The 13,149-nt window shown below is 43.3% G+C and overlaps 1 protein-coding gene across 1 annotated transcript in view; it reads right to left on the reverse strand.

Moving 5' to 3' along the window:
• WDR66 (WD repeat domain 66) overlaps positions 1-5,907 on the reverse strand; it is a 148,389-nt gene extending 142,482 nt beyond the window's left edge. The window contains exons 1-2 of the mRNA XM_006865490.1: positions 5,227-5,907; positions 3,999-4,085 (exon numbers count right to left, since the gene is read on the reverse strand). Of these exons, the coding sequence (XP_006865552.1) occupies positions 3,999-4,085; positions 5,227-5,907 (768 nt within the window). The remainder of the gene's footprint in view (positions 1-3,998; positions 4,086-5,226) is intronic.
• Between the last annotated feature and the right edge of the window lie 7,242 nt (positions 5,908-13,149).

Consider the following 13,149-nt stretch of genomic DNA (forward strand, 5'->3'; position numbering starts at 1 on the left):
TCAAATTAACTATTTATGTGGGAAAAGATACTGGAGAAGTTCAGTACCATCAGCCAAAATAAGGCCAGGGGCCAACTGTGGAACAGACCATCAAGCGCTCTTTCACAAGCTCAAGTTGAAGCTGAAAAAAATTTAAATAAGTCCACGAGAGCCAAAATATGGCTTTGAATATATCCCACCTGAATTTAGAGACCACCACAATAGCAGACTTGATACATGAGACACTAATGACCAAAAACCATAGGAGTTAGTTGCTGCTGTTGATGTTAAGTGTTGTAGAGTCGGTTCCGACCCATAGCGCTCCTGTACAGGGTTTCCAAGGCTGTAAATATTTACGGGAGCAGAAAGCCTCATCTTTCTCCAGCGGAGCAGCTAGTAGTTTTGAACTGCTGACCTTAAGGTTCGCAGCCCGATTAGTAACCACTATGCTACCAGAGCCCCTTATAGGAGTAGTGGGAGGACATAAAAAACATCATACATGAGTTTTCAAGAGGGAGTTGAATTTCAGATGGTGCAGGGGAGGTAGAATCTCTACCAAGTGCTTTCCAATCTGTCTAAACTGGGCTGGTGAAAGGAGATGGGGATAAGACTCCTGTGATTCAATAGTGAGTAATTGTTGCAAATGTAAAGGTAGACATTTTGTAGCAAAAAGAGGGGAGTAGTTGATCTTGCAGTCCAGGAGTGGAGATCCTAGGATCATAAAGGGAGAAGAGTGGGAGCAGAGTGTGGGGCCCTATCCAGAGAAGCAGCAACGCCAGAGATGGAAGCAGAGATGATGACATGGAGAGATGGAGCGGCAGGGGATTCTAGACTCATGCAGGGAGAGGGGCTGTGTGCTGGTGGCTGGGGAGGTGGGGGCGGGGGCAGGCTTGCAGGTTGTACCCTTTGGGTGTTTGAATGATTGAATATTCCTGAGTGCCTCGGTGTACATCCAAAAAAAGAAAAAAACACAAAGGGATTGGAAGCAAATGCTGTTGAATGATGATACATGGAGGGGATTGTAATCACTGCAGTGAAACAAAATACGATAGAATGAGTGTAAAGCTGATGTTCTCTCATGTAAACTATCACTCAGTTCACAAGAAAAACTTTAAAGAAACAGAAAAATCATACATGAAGACAGCAAAGTCATTAAAAAGACAAGAAAGAAAGAAAAAGACCAAAATGGATGCCCGAAGAGACTGAAACCTACTCTTGAATATAAAAAAGCTAAAGGGACTGGAAGAAATGTGTCCCCTAATTTTATCAGAATCCATATTGCTGCACACACAAAAAAAGTTTTTTCATTTCATTCAAAATGTCTTCCATTACTGAAAACACATGATTTCAACAAAAAGTTCAAAGCAGAAAATAATTGTCTTGAAAGAATTAAGCGGGGGGAGGGGGGGAGTCAAGAAAGAATACATCACCGGTTTTACAAAAAATTTTAAATTGAATGTGAATTATGTGGGTGTGCACATGCGCAGATAGCATGTTTGCATTTGCACAGAAAGAGGCTTAGGAAGACCAGAGTCTTACCAAACAAATTGTAACTGTAGTTCCTTATGATAAATTAGATTGCGGAATGTGTGCACACGTGTGTGTGTGTAGGAATCTTTGCCTTCAAACATGTACAAGCTATCTGGATTTTTCACAAAGGCATGTATTTAATAAAAACAGTAATAAAGGTAAAGGAAAAGAAAGACAAAGGAAAGAAGCAACAAGGTATACCTAAGAGCGAAGCATGTTCTTACAAAGGAGCGGTCAGGAAGAGTTTGATTCTGCAGTGAGACAAAAACTCACACACTGAGACCATGTCTGGGAAATGGTGCTGTCCAGTCCAAGCAGCTGGGGTCCGAATACAAAGGCCACTCACTCACTTACATGATATTTCCTCATTTCTTGTTAGCTGGTGAAACAGGATAAAGTTCTACATGAGTTCTTGTTACTATTGGGTACAGTCATAGAGACGGCATGGCAGAGCAGAACTGTCGCATTGGGTTTTCTTGGCTGGTGTAGCACTGTAGCATAAGCACTGGGCTGCTAACCGCAAGCTAACCACAAGGTTGGCAGTTCAAACCCAGCAGGCACTCCTCAGAAACCCTATACAGGATTGTTATGAGTCGGAATTGACTTGACAGCGCTAAACAATTGTATATATATAGGAGTCCTGGTATGATGGTATAGGATAAGCACTGGACTGCAGGGTCAGCAGTTCAAACTCACCAGCTGTGCCTCAGAAACCCTATACATGGTCGCTATGAGTCCGAACCAACTCGATGGCACTTAGCAACAATAATCTTTGTGGTAACAGACCATCGAGTCTTCCTCCCAGAGTCGCTGGGTAGGTTCAAACCATCAACCTTCCAGATAGCAGCTGAGTGCTTCATTATTGTGCCACCTGGGCTTCCTTCAGGAGTCCTAATATGGCACTGTAGGGTAAGTATTGGACTGCTAACCGCAAGGTCGGAGGTTCAAACCCACCCGCCACACATCTGAAACACTCCTTCTATATAGGGTCCCTATGAGTTGGAAATGACTCTACTTAAAACAAAAATAAAATGAAACGCTTTCCTTCAGGCCCAACAACTGATAAATTGCAATACTTAACTCCATGTTGGAATTACGCCAAATCTTCAGAAAGGAGACTCTCAGTCATCATCATCTAGGTACTAAAATTTAAAAGTGCTTATAAAGGAGCTCTGGTAGCATAGTGGTTATGAATCGGGCTGTGAGCCACAAGGTCAGCAGTTCAAAACTACCAGCTGTTCCATGGGAGAAAGATGGGGCTTTCTGCTCCCATAAAGATTTACAGCCTCAGGAAACCGTGTACAGGGTGTCTATGAGTCGGAACCAACTCCACGGCACATAACAACAACAACAACATAAAGGAGCTCTGGTAGTGTAGTGGTTACGAATCAGGCTGTGAACCACAAGGTCAGTAGTTTGAAACTACCAGTTGTTCCGCACAAGAAAAATGAGGCTTTCTGCTCCCATAAAGATTTTCAGCCTCGGAAACCCTGTACAGGGTCGCTATAAGTTGGAACCGACTCCACAGCACACACACAGACAGCCATTATGAGATGGAACCTTGTTGGATGCATAGTGACCCTGTATAGGGTTTCCAAGGAGCAGCTGGTGAGCTTGAACAGCTGACCTTGCGGTTCAAACCAACCTTGCAATCCAGCACATTAACCCACAGTGCCACACCATACTTTAAATATATACTTCGTCGCTTTCAAATAAATCTATAGGGTTTTTTTGTTTTTTTTTAAGGAGATGAACTCTGAGGAGCAATTTTCAGAAAGTAGCAGATGGAGAAAAAAAGAGGGGCGGTGAGCCCTTGCTGAGCGGGAACATTCTCATTGCTCACAGATGGTACCTTCTGGGGTTGTCTGCTTCAGCGGGAAGACAGACAGGTTCCCTGGGACACCAGTGCTGTTCCACAGCAGGGCTCAAGTTTGCCACACCTTTCAATTTCTGATCCATCCAAGGCTTGGAACAGTGTGTGCATTTTGTAAAGGTAACCAGCTGAAGAAGGCAGAAGAAAGAAGGGAGGAGGGAAGAGGAGAAATGGTGGGATGAAGGAGGAAGAGGAGGAGACAGGAAATAGAAGGAGGAGGGAAGGGAAGAGGAGGAAGAGAGGGAGGAGGGCAGGATGGGAAAGGAAAGGAGAGGAGAGGAGAGGAGAAAGGAATGGGGGGAGCAGGGGAGAAAGGGAGGTGGAAGAGAGAGAGGGAGATTGAATTTGAGTCTCCCACTCCAAATAGCACCCTATGTAACACAAAAACTATGTCTGGAATTTCCTGTCCACTGAGCACACTGATTGAACCCAGATGTAGCCTTCCCGGTCAAGTTCTGTCACGCAGGCCCAGCCAGCATGCTCAACTGAGCTTTAAAAGGCACAATTGATGTACTCTTAGGTTTTTTATTTTAATTATCTTTGGTTTGGGCTCTTTTTTGTCCCATGCAGAAAACGTCCCAGTTACATGATATTTAACGAAGCCTGCTGCACTTACCAGGGGGAAGACTTTGACACTGTCGTCCTTTTTAAACAAAGCACCTTCTGTGGTGGTGGACACCAGGGACTCCTCCGAAGCTCCTGCCTGCCCTCCTTGGCTTGTGAATGACACCCCCTCTCCTGTCTTCTGTGTTCCCTTTTCAGAAGCTACTTCTTGGGTTTTCTCAGCAAGCTCATCACAGGGCTGTGGTTCCTCGGAATGGTTTTGACCCAAATCGGGAAATTCAGCTTGTATAAGGTCAAGGACTTCGGAATCCTCTGGTTCTAGTAACGGCTTTGGCCAGCTACTTCTATGCTTTTTCTTTCAAAAGAAATGAAAGGAGATTGTGATTCCAAATACAGTATGTGCAGCACTGTTCTCCTACCTGTTTCCCTTTTCTTCTCTGCCCTCCTCAGTTTGTCTGTTACCCACATTTGGGCATTCTTGGGTTAGTTGGTTCTGACCCGTGGCAACCCCAGGTGTGCAGAATAGAACTGAGCTTCGTGGGGTCTTCAAAACTGTCACCTTCCAGAAGCAGGCCTGTCTTCCAGGTGCCTCTGAGTGAATTCAAACTGCCAACTATCTGGTCAGTAGTTGAGTGCTTACCCGTTTGTACTAGTCATTTGAAAGTGTTTTTGAAAAAGAGCCTGGGACATCTTATACTGAAATAAAATGCATCATGGGTGTGCCGGGTTTATTCTTACCCTACCAGCAGACCCACCACAGCCAAATCCTTCTATTGATGGTCTCCAAACAGCTCACTGGCCACAGAATTATGCATTCTTGGACCTGAGCTGAGTCCCACAAGGGCCCGTCTGCCGGAAGTCAACATTACTGTACCCACACTGGCTTTATTCTAAGACAAGTACACTTCAGTGAATCCCTATCAGCCCTTGAAACATCAGCTCCACTACAAACTTCCTCCAGGAAGCTTCCCCTGATCTTCTTCCAAACTGAGTTAAACAGTCTTTTTTAAATCACTTCACATGCTATTTTATAATGTTCGGTTATAGATCTGCCTCCCTACCACATACCCTAGAGAGACTGACTGTGTCTTATTAGGTTTTGTATCCCTATAGTTTGCTTGAACATTAAGTATTCAATTAATGTTTCTCAATGAATGGACAGATGGATGGATGAATGCATGAGTACTACTTACGAGAGAAGTTCCTGACACGTTTGACTGGGAACCAGGAAGCACAAGTCGTTCAAAACTCATCATAGCCTGAGTGATTTTTTGGGGCACCTTCATGATGTCTTCCTGTTCTACAAACTCACCCTCCTGTTCTTTTCCAACCAGTTTTTCTATTTCCTCTGCTATTGGGGCTTCCTCCTCCTGAAACTTCCTCCATGCTAATGTGTCTTCTTTTTCTGATTCCTGTTGTATATTTTCTGCCATTTGGTAATTCAGGTTTTCTTCTTTTCCTTCTACCTTTTGGTCATTTGCATTATAGTCTTCTTCATCTTTTTGGCCACCTTCTTCTACCTGTTGGTAACGTGACTTTTCTTCTTCGTCGTCGTCTTCTCCTTCTATCTTTTGGTAGTTTAGATTGTATACATCTTCTTTGCCTTTTTCTTCTTCCCTGTTTTGGTCATTTAGATTATATCCTTCTTCTCCGATCCTCTGGTTATTAGGATTATACTCTTCTTGTTGTTCTCCTTCTAGTCTTTGGTAATTTGCATTATATTCCTCTTCTTCAAATTGTTGGTAATCAGGATTACGTTCTTCTTCTGGATTTTGGTAATCTAGGTTATACTCTTCTTCTGATTTTTGGTAATCAGAATAATCTTCTTCTTCTTCTCCTTCTTGGTAATCAGAATTATATTCTTCTTCTATTTTTTGGTAATCTGGATTATAGTTTTCTTCCATTTCTGCTTCTACGTCATCTTCTGTTTCTTCTAGTGGGTTTTCTTTTGCATCTGACATTCTTCCCTGTAGAGTTTTCTCTAGAGAAATTTTGACAAGAATAATCAATACACACACCTATTTCTCATTTTGATTTCCTGCTTCCCTAGCCTATCAGGAAATGTGCAATACCAACTCGAATTCCTTTCTATATGAAGAAAAGAAAGCCATGTGTCTGGAAAGCCTAGTCTAAACCATATACTAATACTGATTCCCAGGACCTCTTGTCTTTCCAGGAATAACTTTAGAGCCCCGTAACTAATTTTAAATAGATTCACATTTTACAGGCAGCAAAATGCCTAACGCAGACATTTATTCCAAGTGTAACAGGAGTAAGAGAAGTAGTTGGTGCCTGGGCCTTGCAGGCGGCCTGTTCCAAAGGTAACTCCCACTCAGTTCCGCCATTCACTTGCTCTGCAGTTTTGCAGGTTAGAGACAACACTTGCTCCAGTCAAAATTAAAACGAGACTCTTACACTATGGGTTTGTTGTGAAGATAACGTGCAAAATACTCGACACAGTTCTAGGACGTTTTACTCAAGAAATGGTAGCAACTGATATCATGGGCAGAAAAGTAACCCTGATTTCAGAGAAATTTAGTTTGAAAACCCGCTGACCGATACGCTCTGATTTGTTCTTTACAACAAACGAAGAGTCTGAAGCTCCGGGAGTTGAGGGACTTAGTCAAGAGCACACTGCTAAGAAGTTCCCATATAAAAAATGACTAATGAGGTCGCCTTCCAAACGGCCCACCTGAATAGGGGCGGGGCAGCGGAGGGGTGGCAGGCTTCTGGATCTGCGGGAGGCCCCGCCCTCCGCTCAGGTGCCCTGGGGCCACTCCTCTCTCCCAACAGTGCCTTGATGGGACCCCCGCCCCGGACTCACAGACTGCCGTCCTCAGGCTTCAAAGACCCGCCTGTCTGGTTGGCAGAACCCCTCCACCTCCAGCTGCAGCTGGCTCCAAAGTCTCCCTAGTTACGGTTGTCACCCAAGCTCAGCACCCATGGTAACCGCCAGCCGTAAAGCGAGAGGGCTGGGCGGTGGATCACGTGCCGGGAGCGAGTCTGAGAGCGGGGCCAGCATGCCCCTTGCCCAGGTTTCATTGACTCTCTTTACCTTCCTGCCCTGCTCGCGCTGTTGTTGTATTGTTAGGTGCCATAAAGTGGGTGCTGACCTTAAGCATTAACAGAACAAAACACTGCCGGGTCCTAGGCATCCTCACAATCATTGCTTGACCCCATTATGTCAATCTATCTCGTTGAGGATCTTACTCTTTTTTCACTGACTTACCAAGCATGATGTCCTTTTCCACGGACAAGTCCTTCCTGATAACACGTTCAAATCACCAGAAACAAAGTTTCGCCATCCTTGCTTCAAAGGTGCATTCTAACTGTCCTTCCAAGGCAGGTTTGTTTGTTCTTCTGGAAGTCCTCTGTACTTTCAATATTCTTTTCAACACCATTAATTCTAATGCATCAATTCTTCTTCAATCTACTTTATTCAGTGTCCAACTTTCACGGGTATATGAGGTGACTGAAACTTTAGTCATCAAAGTAACGTTTTTGTTCACCATTTTAAAGAAGACTTTGGAGGCAGATTTACCTAATGCAATAACACATCCTTTGGTTTCTTTGTTCCTTCTATGAGCATTGATTGTGGCTAGAAGTAAAAGAGTCTTTGACAACGTCTGTTTTTTTCTCCCTATTGAAGGTGCAATCCATATTTATGGCTGTAGTCTTGGATCTTCATCAGTATTTGAAGTGTCTTCTCTTTCAAAAACAAGGTTGTACCGTCTGCATATTGCAGGTTGTTGCTGAATCTTCCTCCAATCCTGATACCATGCTCTTCTGTCTATAGTCCATCATCTCAGATTATTTGCTCCGCACACAGATTAACATGGTGAAATGATACCAGACACATACCTTTCCTGATTTTAAGCCCATTTAGTATTCCCTTTGCTCATGTTCCTCATGAGCAAAATTAAGTGTTCTAGAATTCCCATTCTTTGCAACGTTTTCCATAGTTTGTTATGACCCACACAGTTGAATATCTTTGCATAGCCAATAAAGCACAAGCAAGTATCTTTCTGGTATTCTCCACTTTCAGTCAAGATCTGTCTGACATCAGCAATAATACCCCTTGCTCCATGTCCTCTGCTGAATTGAGCTTGTATTTCTGACATCTCCCTGTTGATGGATTGCTGCAACCCTGTTGATGGATTAGATTATCCTCAGGAAATTTTTACTTACATGTGTGATATGATTTTTTAAGTGCTGTTGAGTCAATTCCGACCCATAGGAGCCCCGTATAGCGTTACCTAGGAGCAGCTGGTGATCTTCAACTGCTGGCTGACCTTGAGGTCCAAGGTGACTTTGCAGTCCAGCATATTAACCCACACTGATATTGTCCAATTATTTCTGTATTCCATTGGATGTCCTTTCTTTGGAATGGGCATAAATATGGATCTCTTCTAATTGGTTGCCCAGGTTGCTGTCTTCCAATTTTTTTGACATAGACAAGTGAAGACTTCCAGCACTGCACCAGTTTGTGAAAACATTTTAATTTCTATTCTGTCAATTCCCAGAGCCTTGTTCTCATCAATGCCTTCAGTGCAGCTTGACCTTCTTCCTTCAATATCATCGGTTGTTGATCATATTCTACCTCTTGAAATGGTTCAACAGTGACTGAGTGTTCCTTCCATGTTTGGATGCTTCCTGTACCATTCAATACTTTTCCCACAGCATCCCTCGGTATTAAAAGTCGAGGCTTGACATATTTCTTCAGCTCTTTCAGTTTGAGAAATGCTGAGTATGGACTTCCCTTTTGGTTTTCTAAATCCAGGTCTGTATATATTTCATTAAAATACTTTGTCTTCTTCAGCTACTCTTTGAAAATTTGTTAAGTTCTAATACTTCATCAGTTCTTTAAATCCCTTTAGCGTCTCTATGTCCAAGAGCAAATTTTAAGAGTCTGAAATCCATTTTAGACTTTTGTTTCCTGTCTTTTTAATGACCTTTTGCTTTCTTCCTGTATACTGTTCTTGGTATCATCCCACAACTCCTCTGGTCTTCGGTAATGTGTCTAACGCATCAATTCTGTTCTTGAGATGGTCTCTAAATTCAGGTGGAATATGTTATCAAGAAGGATCAGTCCCTGGACAAGGACACCATGCTTGATAGAAAGTCGGTGAAATAGAGGAAGATCCCCCAATGAGATGGACTGACACACGGACAGTAGCAATGGGGCTCAGAAGTACCAACAGGATGGCTCACTGTGCATAGGGGTCACTGTGAGTCAGTACCAACTTGACAGTTCTAACAACAGCATGCTCCAGACCGTATTTGACTCTTGTAGACGTGTTTTTTCTTTGGTTTCAGCTTCAACTTGTTTAAGAACCATTCATGGTCTATTCCACAGTTGGCTCCTCACCTTGTGTTGGCTAATACTGAGTTTTTCCATCGTCTCTTCCCACATATGTGAATTTTATCTGATAAGGTTCATGTGTATAGTTACCTTTTTTGGATACAGGTATTTTCAATGAGTAAGTCATTGATCTTTCTAACTCTAACATGTGAGCTCCAGCATCATTTCTGTGAATAAGGCCATATTTTTCAACTACCAATTCTTCCTGTTTCCAATTTTCACACTAGTAATAATCAATGCTTCTTGATTGCAATGTTTGATCAATTTCAGACTGAAGAAGTTGGTAGAATTCTTCAATTTCAGCATCATTGAATGTAGTGGTTGATGGGTAAATCTGGGTAATCACTGCACTAGTTGGTCTTCCTTTTAGACATATAGATATTATCCTATCACTGACAGCATTGGACTTCAAGGCTGAAATTCCCTGACAATGAATATGATACCATTCTTCTTTGTCATTCCTGGCATAGTAAACCATGATTGTCTGATTGAAAACAGTCAATACTAGTCCGTTTCACCTCACTAATGGCCTAGGATATCAATTTTTACACATTCCATTTCATTTTTGACAACTTCCAATTCTCCTAGGTTCATGCTTTGTACATTCCAATAATCAATGGATGTTTGCAGCTGCTTATTTCTTCTCATTATGAGTTGTGCCCCATCAGCAAATAAAGATCTCGAAAGCTTTCCTCCATCCATATCATTAAGGTCAACTCTATTTTGAGGAGGCAGCTCTTCCTCAGCTGTATTTTGAGTGTCTTCCAGCCTCAGGGATTCACTTCCGGGTACTTTGCCAGACAACGTTCTGCTGTTACTCATAAAATAGCATCTAACCTTTCAGACCGGACCAATAAATAACATCTTTACCAATGGAGAAAAGATAGTTGTCAAAGACTTCATTTTTCTTGGATCAACCATCATCAATACTCATGGAAGCAGCGGTCAAGAAATCAAACAACGTATTGCATTAGGCAAATCTGCTGCACAAGACCTTTTTAAAGTGTTGAAGAGCAAAGATGTCAGCTAAGCTGCGCCTGATCCAAGCCATGGTATTTTCAATAAACTCATGCATGCAAAAGTTTAATAAGGAAGACCGTAAAATAATTGATGCACTTGAGTTATGGTGTTGGCGGAGACTATTGGAAGTACCAGGTGCTGCCAAAAGAACCAACCGATCTGTGTTGGAAGGTGCAGACAGAGTGCTCCTTGGAGGCCAGGATGGCCAAACTTTGTCTGTCATACTTCGGCCATTTTGTCAAGAGGGACCAGTCCCTGGAGAAGGATATCATATTTGGTAAGGTGGAGGATCAGAGTAAAAGAGGAAGACCCCCAGCGAGATGGATTGGCCAAGTGGCAGCATCAATGAGCTCAAACGTGGCAATTGTTGAGACTGGCCCAGGACCGGGCAGTGTTTCTTTCATTCTGTTGTGTACTGGGTCACTATGAGTTAGTACCAACTCAATGGCACCTAACAACAACAACCTTTCAGAAGTGGTACACCTCTCCTTCCTAATGTTAGTCTGGAAGTTCCACTGATACCGGTCCACCATGGTGACACTGTTGATACTTAAAATACCGGTGGCAGAGCTTCCAACACAGCAACACACACGCCACCACAGTACAACAAACTGATAGACAAATGGTGGCCCCTCACCCTTTTCCCACTTTTTCCCATGGTGCCATTCCCTGAGAAGCCACACTGCCGATACTGGCAAGTTTGACTTCCTGAAAACTGGACAAGAATAAGTGAAGAAATATGAACTGTTTGATAAACTTCTCTTTGTTGAAAGCAAACTAAACCAGAAAATTTCTCGTTCTCAGAGAGGTAGCACACCCCTCAGACTTCCCTTCTCCTCACAGAGGAGAGAACTTGGCGTGCAGGTTTCACGATCTTGCTGCTGCCATCACAAAGCCTTGATGCAAAACCAGTCTGGTCAGAAGGTAATTAATGTCACTGAACTACACATATAGCAACAGCTGGATTGGTGTATGTCTCAGTAATGACAACAAAGTTTTTTCTAAGAGTCAATATAGTTAAATCTGTAAGGACCGTTTCATATCAAAGCTCAGCTCAGCTAGAACATCACAGAGGACCACACATGCTGTTGTCCTAAAACTGATAAAAAGAACAAGCTAATAGTGCTGATGAAGATCATCTTAGCTGCCATCATCTTGGGAGAAAGTGAATGACCCCCACACCATGGGGCCAGGTCTCCTGTAGCAGGAATCAACTCAGCAGCCACCACCAACTCATGGCCCAGTGCTGAAAACGCACTAAAACGTATATCCACTGCTGCTGAGCCAATTTCGGCCCTATAGAACAGAGTACAATCATCCCCAGGGGTTTCCAAGGCTGTAAACCTTTCACCTTTCTTAATTTTAAACCATTCAGACATATTGTCAGGAGGGACCAGTCGCTGGAGAAGGATATCATGTTTGGTAAGGTGGAGGGTCATAGAAAAACAGGAAGACCCCCAGCGAGATGGACTGGCAAAGTGGCAGCATCAATGGGCTCAAGCGTGGCAACAATTGTGAGGTTGGCCCAGGACCGGGCAGTGGTGTTTTGTTCTGTTGCATATAAGGTCGCTTTGAATTGGTACTGAACTGATTGCACCTAACAACAACAACGAACCTTTACACAAACAGACTGTACACTTTTCTCCAGCAGAGTGGCTGGTGGGTTCACACTGCTGACCTCTTGGTTAATAGCTGAGCACATTTAACCGTGATTAATATGCACAATCTCTAAAAAGGAAAAACAAAGGGATACCTTGGATGATATAAACTGTGTTCACCGTAGTCTGGAACTTTTGAAGAAGAGCTAGGAAATCATGGAAATCGAACACACAATTTTAAGCACCAAACGTTGGTAATCACGACATGTCTCTTGCTATAAGGGGATAACACACAGTTTAGGGGAACAGAACAGTTCCCAAGTTGAGTGTGAGAAGCCATGGCTGGAAGGATACCTTTATACTGACTCACGTCAGGGCCCAAGGTGTTGTCTAATCCATTGCCTAAGCCACTGGCGTCAATTCCAATTCACGCCCTGGCTCACAGCGGCCTTATACACACAGAACAAAACACTGCCCGGTCCTGCGCCATCCTCACAGTCATTGCTACGCCTGAGCCCATAGCTGTTGCCACTGTGCCAGTCCACTATGCCAATCCATCTCGTTGGAAACTTCCTCTTTTTTGCTGACTCTCCACCAAGCAACTCACAGCAACCCTGAAGTTTAGAATAGAACTACCCCGCCGTTTGGTTCCCAAGGTGGCAATCATTATTGAAGGAGACTGTCTCATCATTTTCCTGAGGAGCAGATGATAGGTTCAAACTGTAGTCATTAGTTGATAATAATTTAACCCAAGCAAAGAGTCCTGGTGTGGCACTGTAAACATTGAGCTGATACCCACAAGGTTGGCCACTCCTTGGAAACCCTGTACAGAACTGAGTGACCTGACTCGACCATATTTAACAAAAGCCCAAGCAAATCCAACCCCCAAGGACCATCACCATTCCTCAGTAAAAGTGCTAGACTCCCTCAGAGTCAGAAAATAGTAAGAACTGTGGCTTAAGCATTGTGAAACCTCAAGACGGGAAGACAGTAAGAGGGGTCACAGAAGCCCACTTGACAGATGAAGAGATAAAAACTAAAAGGAGCTGAGTGCTTCCGGTCAGTCAGAGCTGCAAATACTGTCTGTGTTCCCATCAGCAAGGGCAAGTGCCCCTCAGCATTGGAGAAAACACTGCTGTCTCAGGGTGGGGCTGGGAGGTTTTATCATAAAGTCAACTTAGAAGCTAATGTGCAGTTGCTATTATTAACTGTAGACATTCAAG

This window comes from Chrysochloris asiatica, unplaced genomic scaffold, assembly GCF_000296735.1.
Source record: "Chrysochloris asiatica unplaced genomic scaffold, ChrAsi1.0 scaffold00078, whole genome shotgun sequence".
In the NCBI taxonomy this organism is placed as follows: Eukaryota; Metazoa; Chordata; class Mammalia; order Afrosoricida; family Chrysochloridae; genus Chrysochloris; species Chrysochloris asiatica.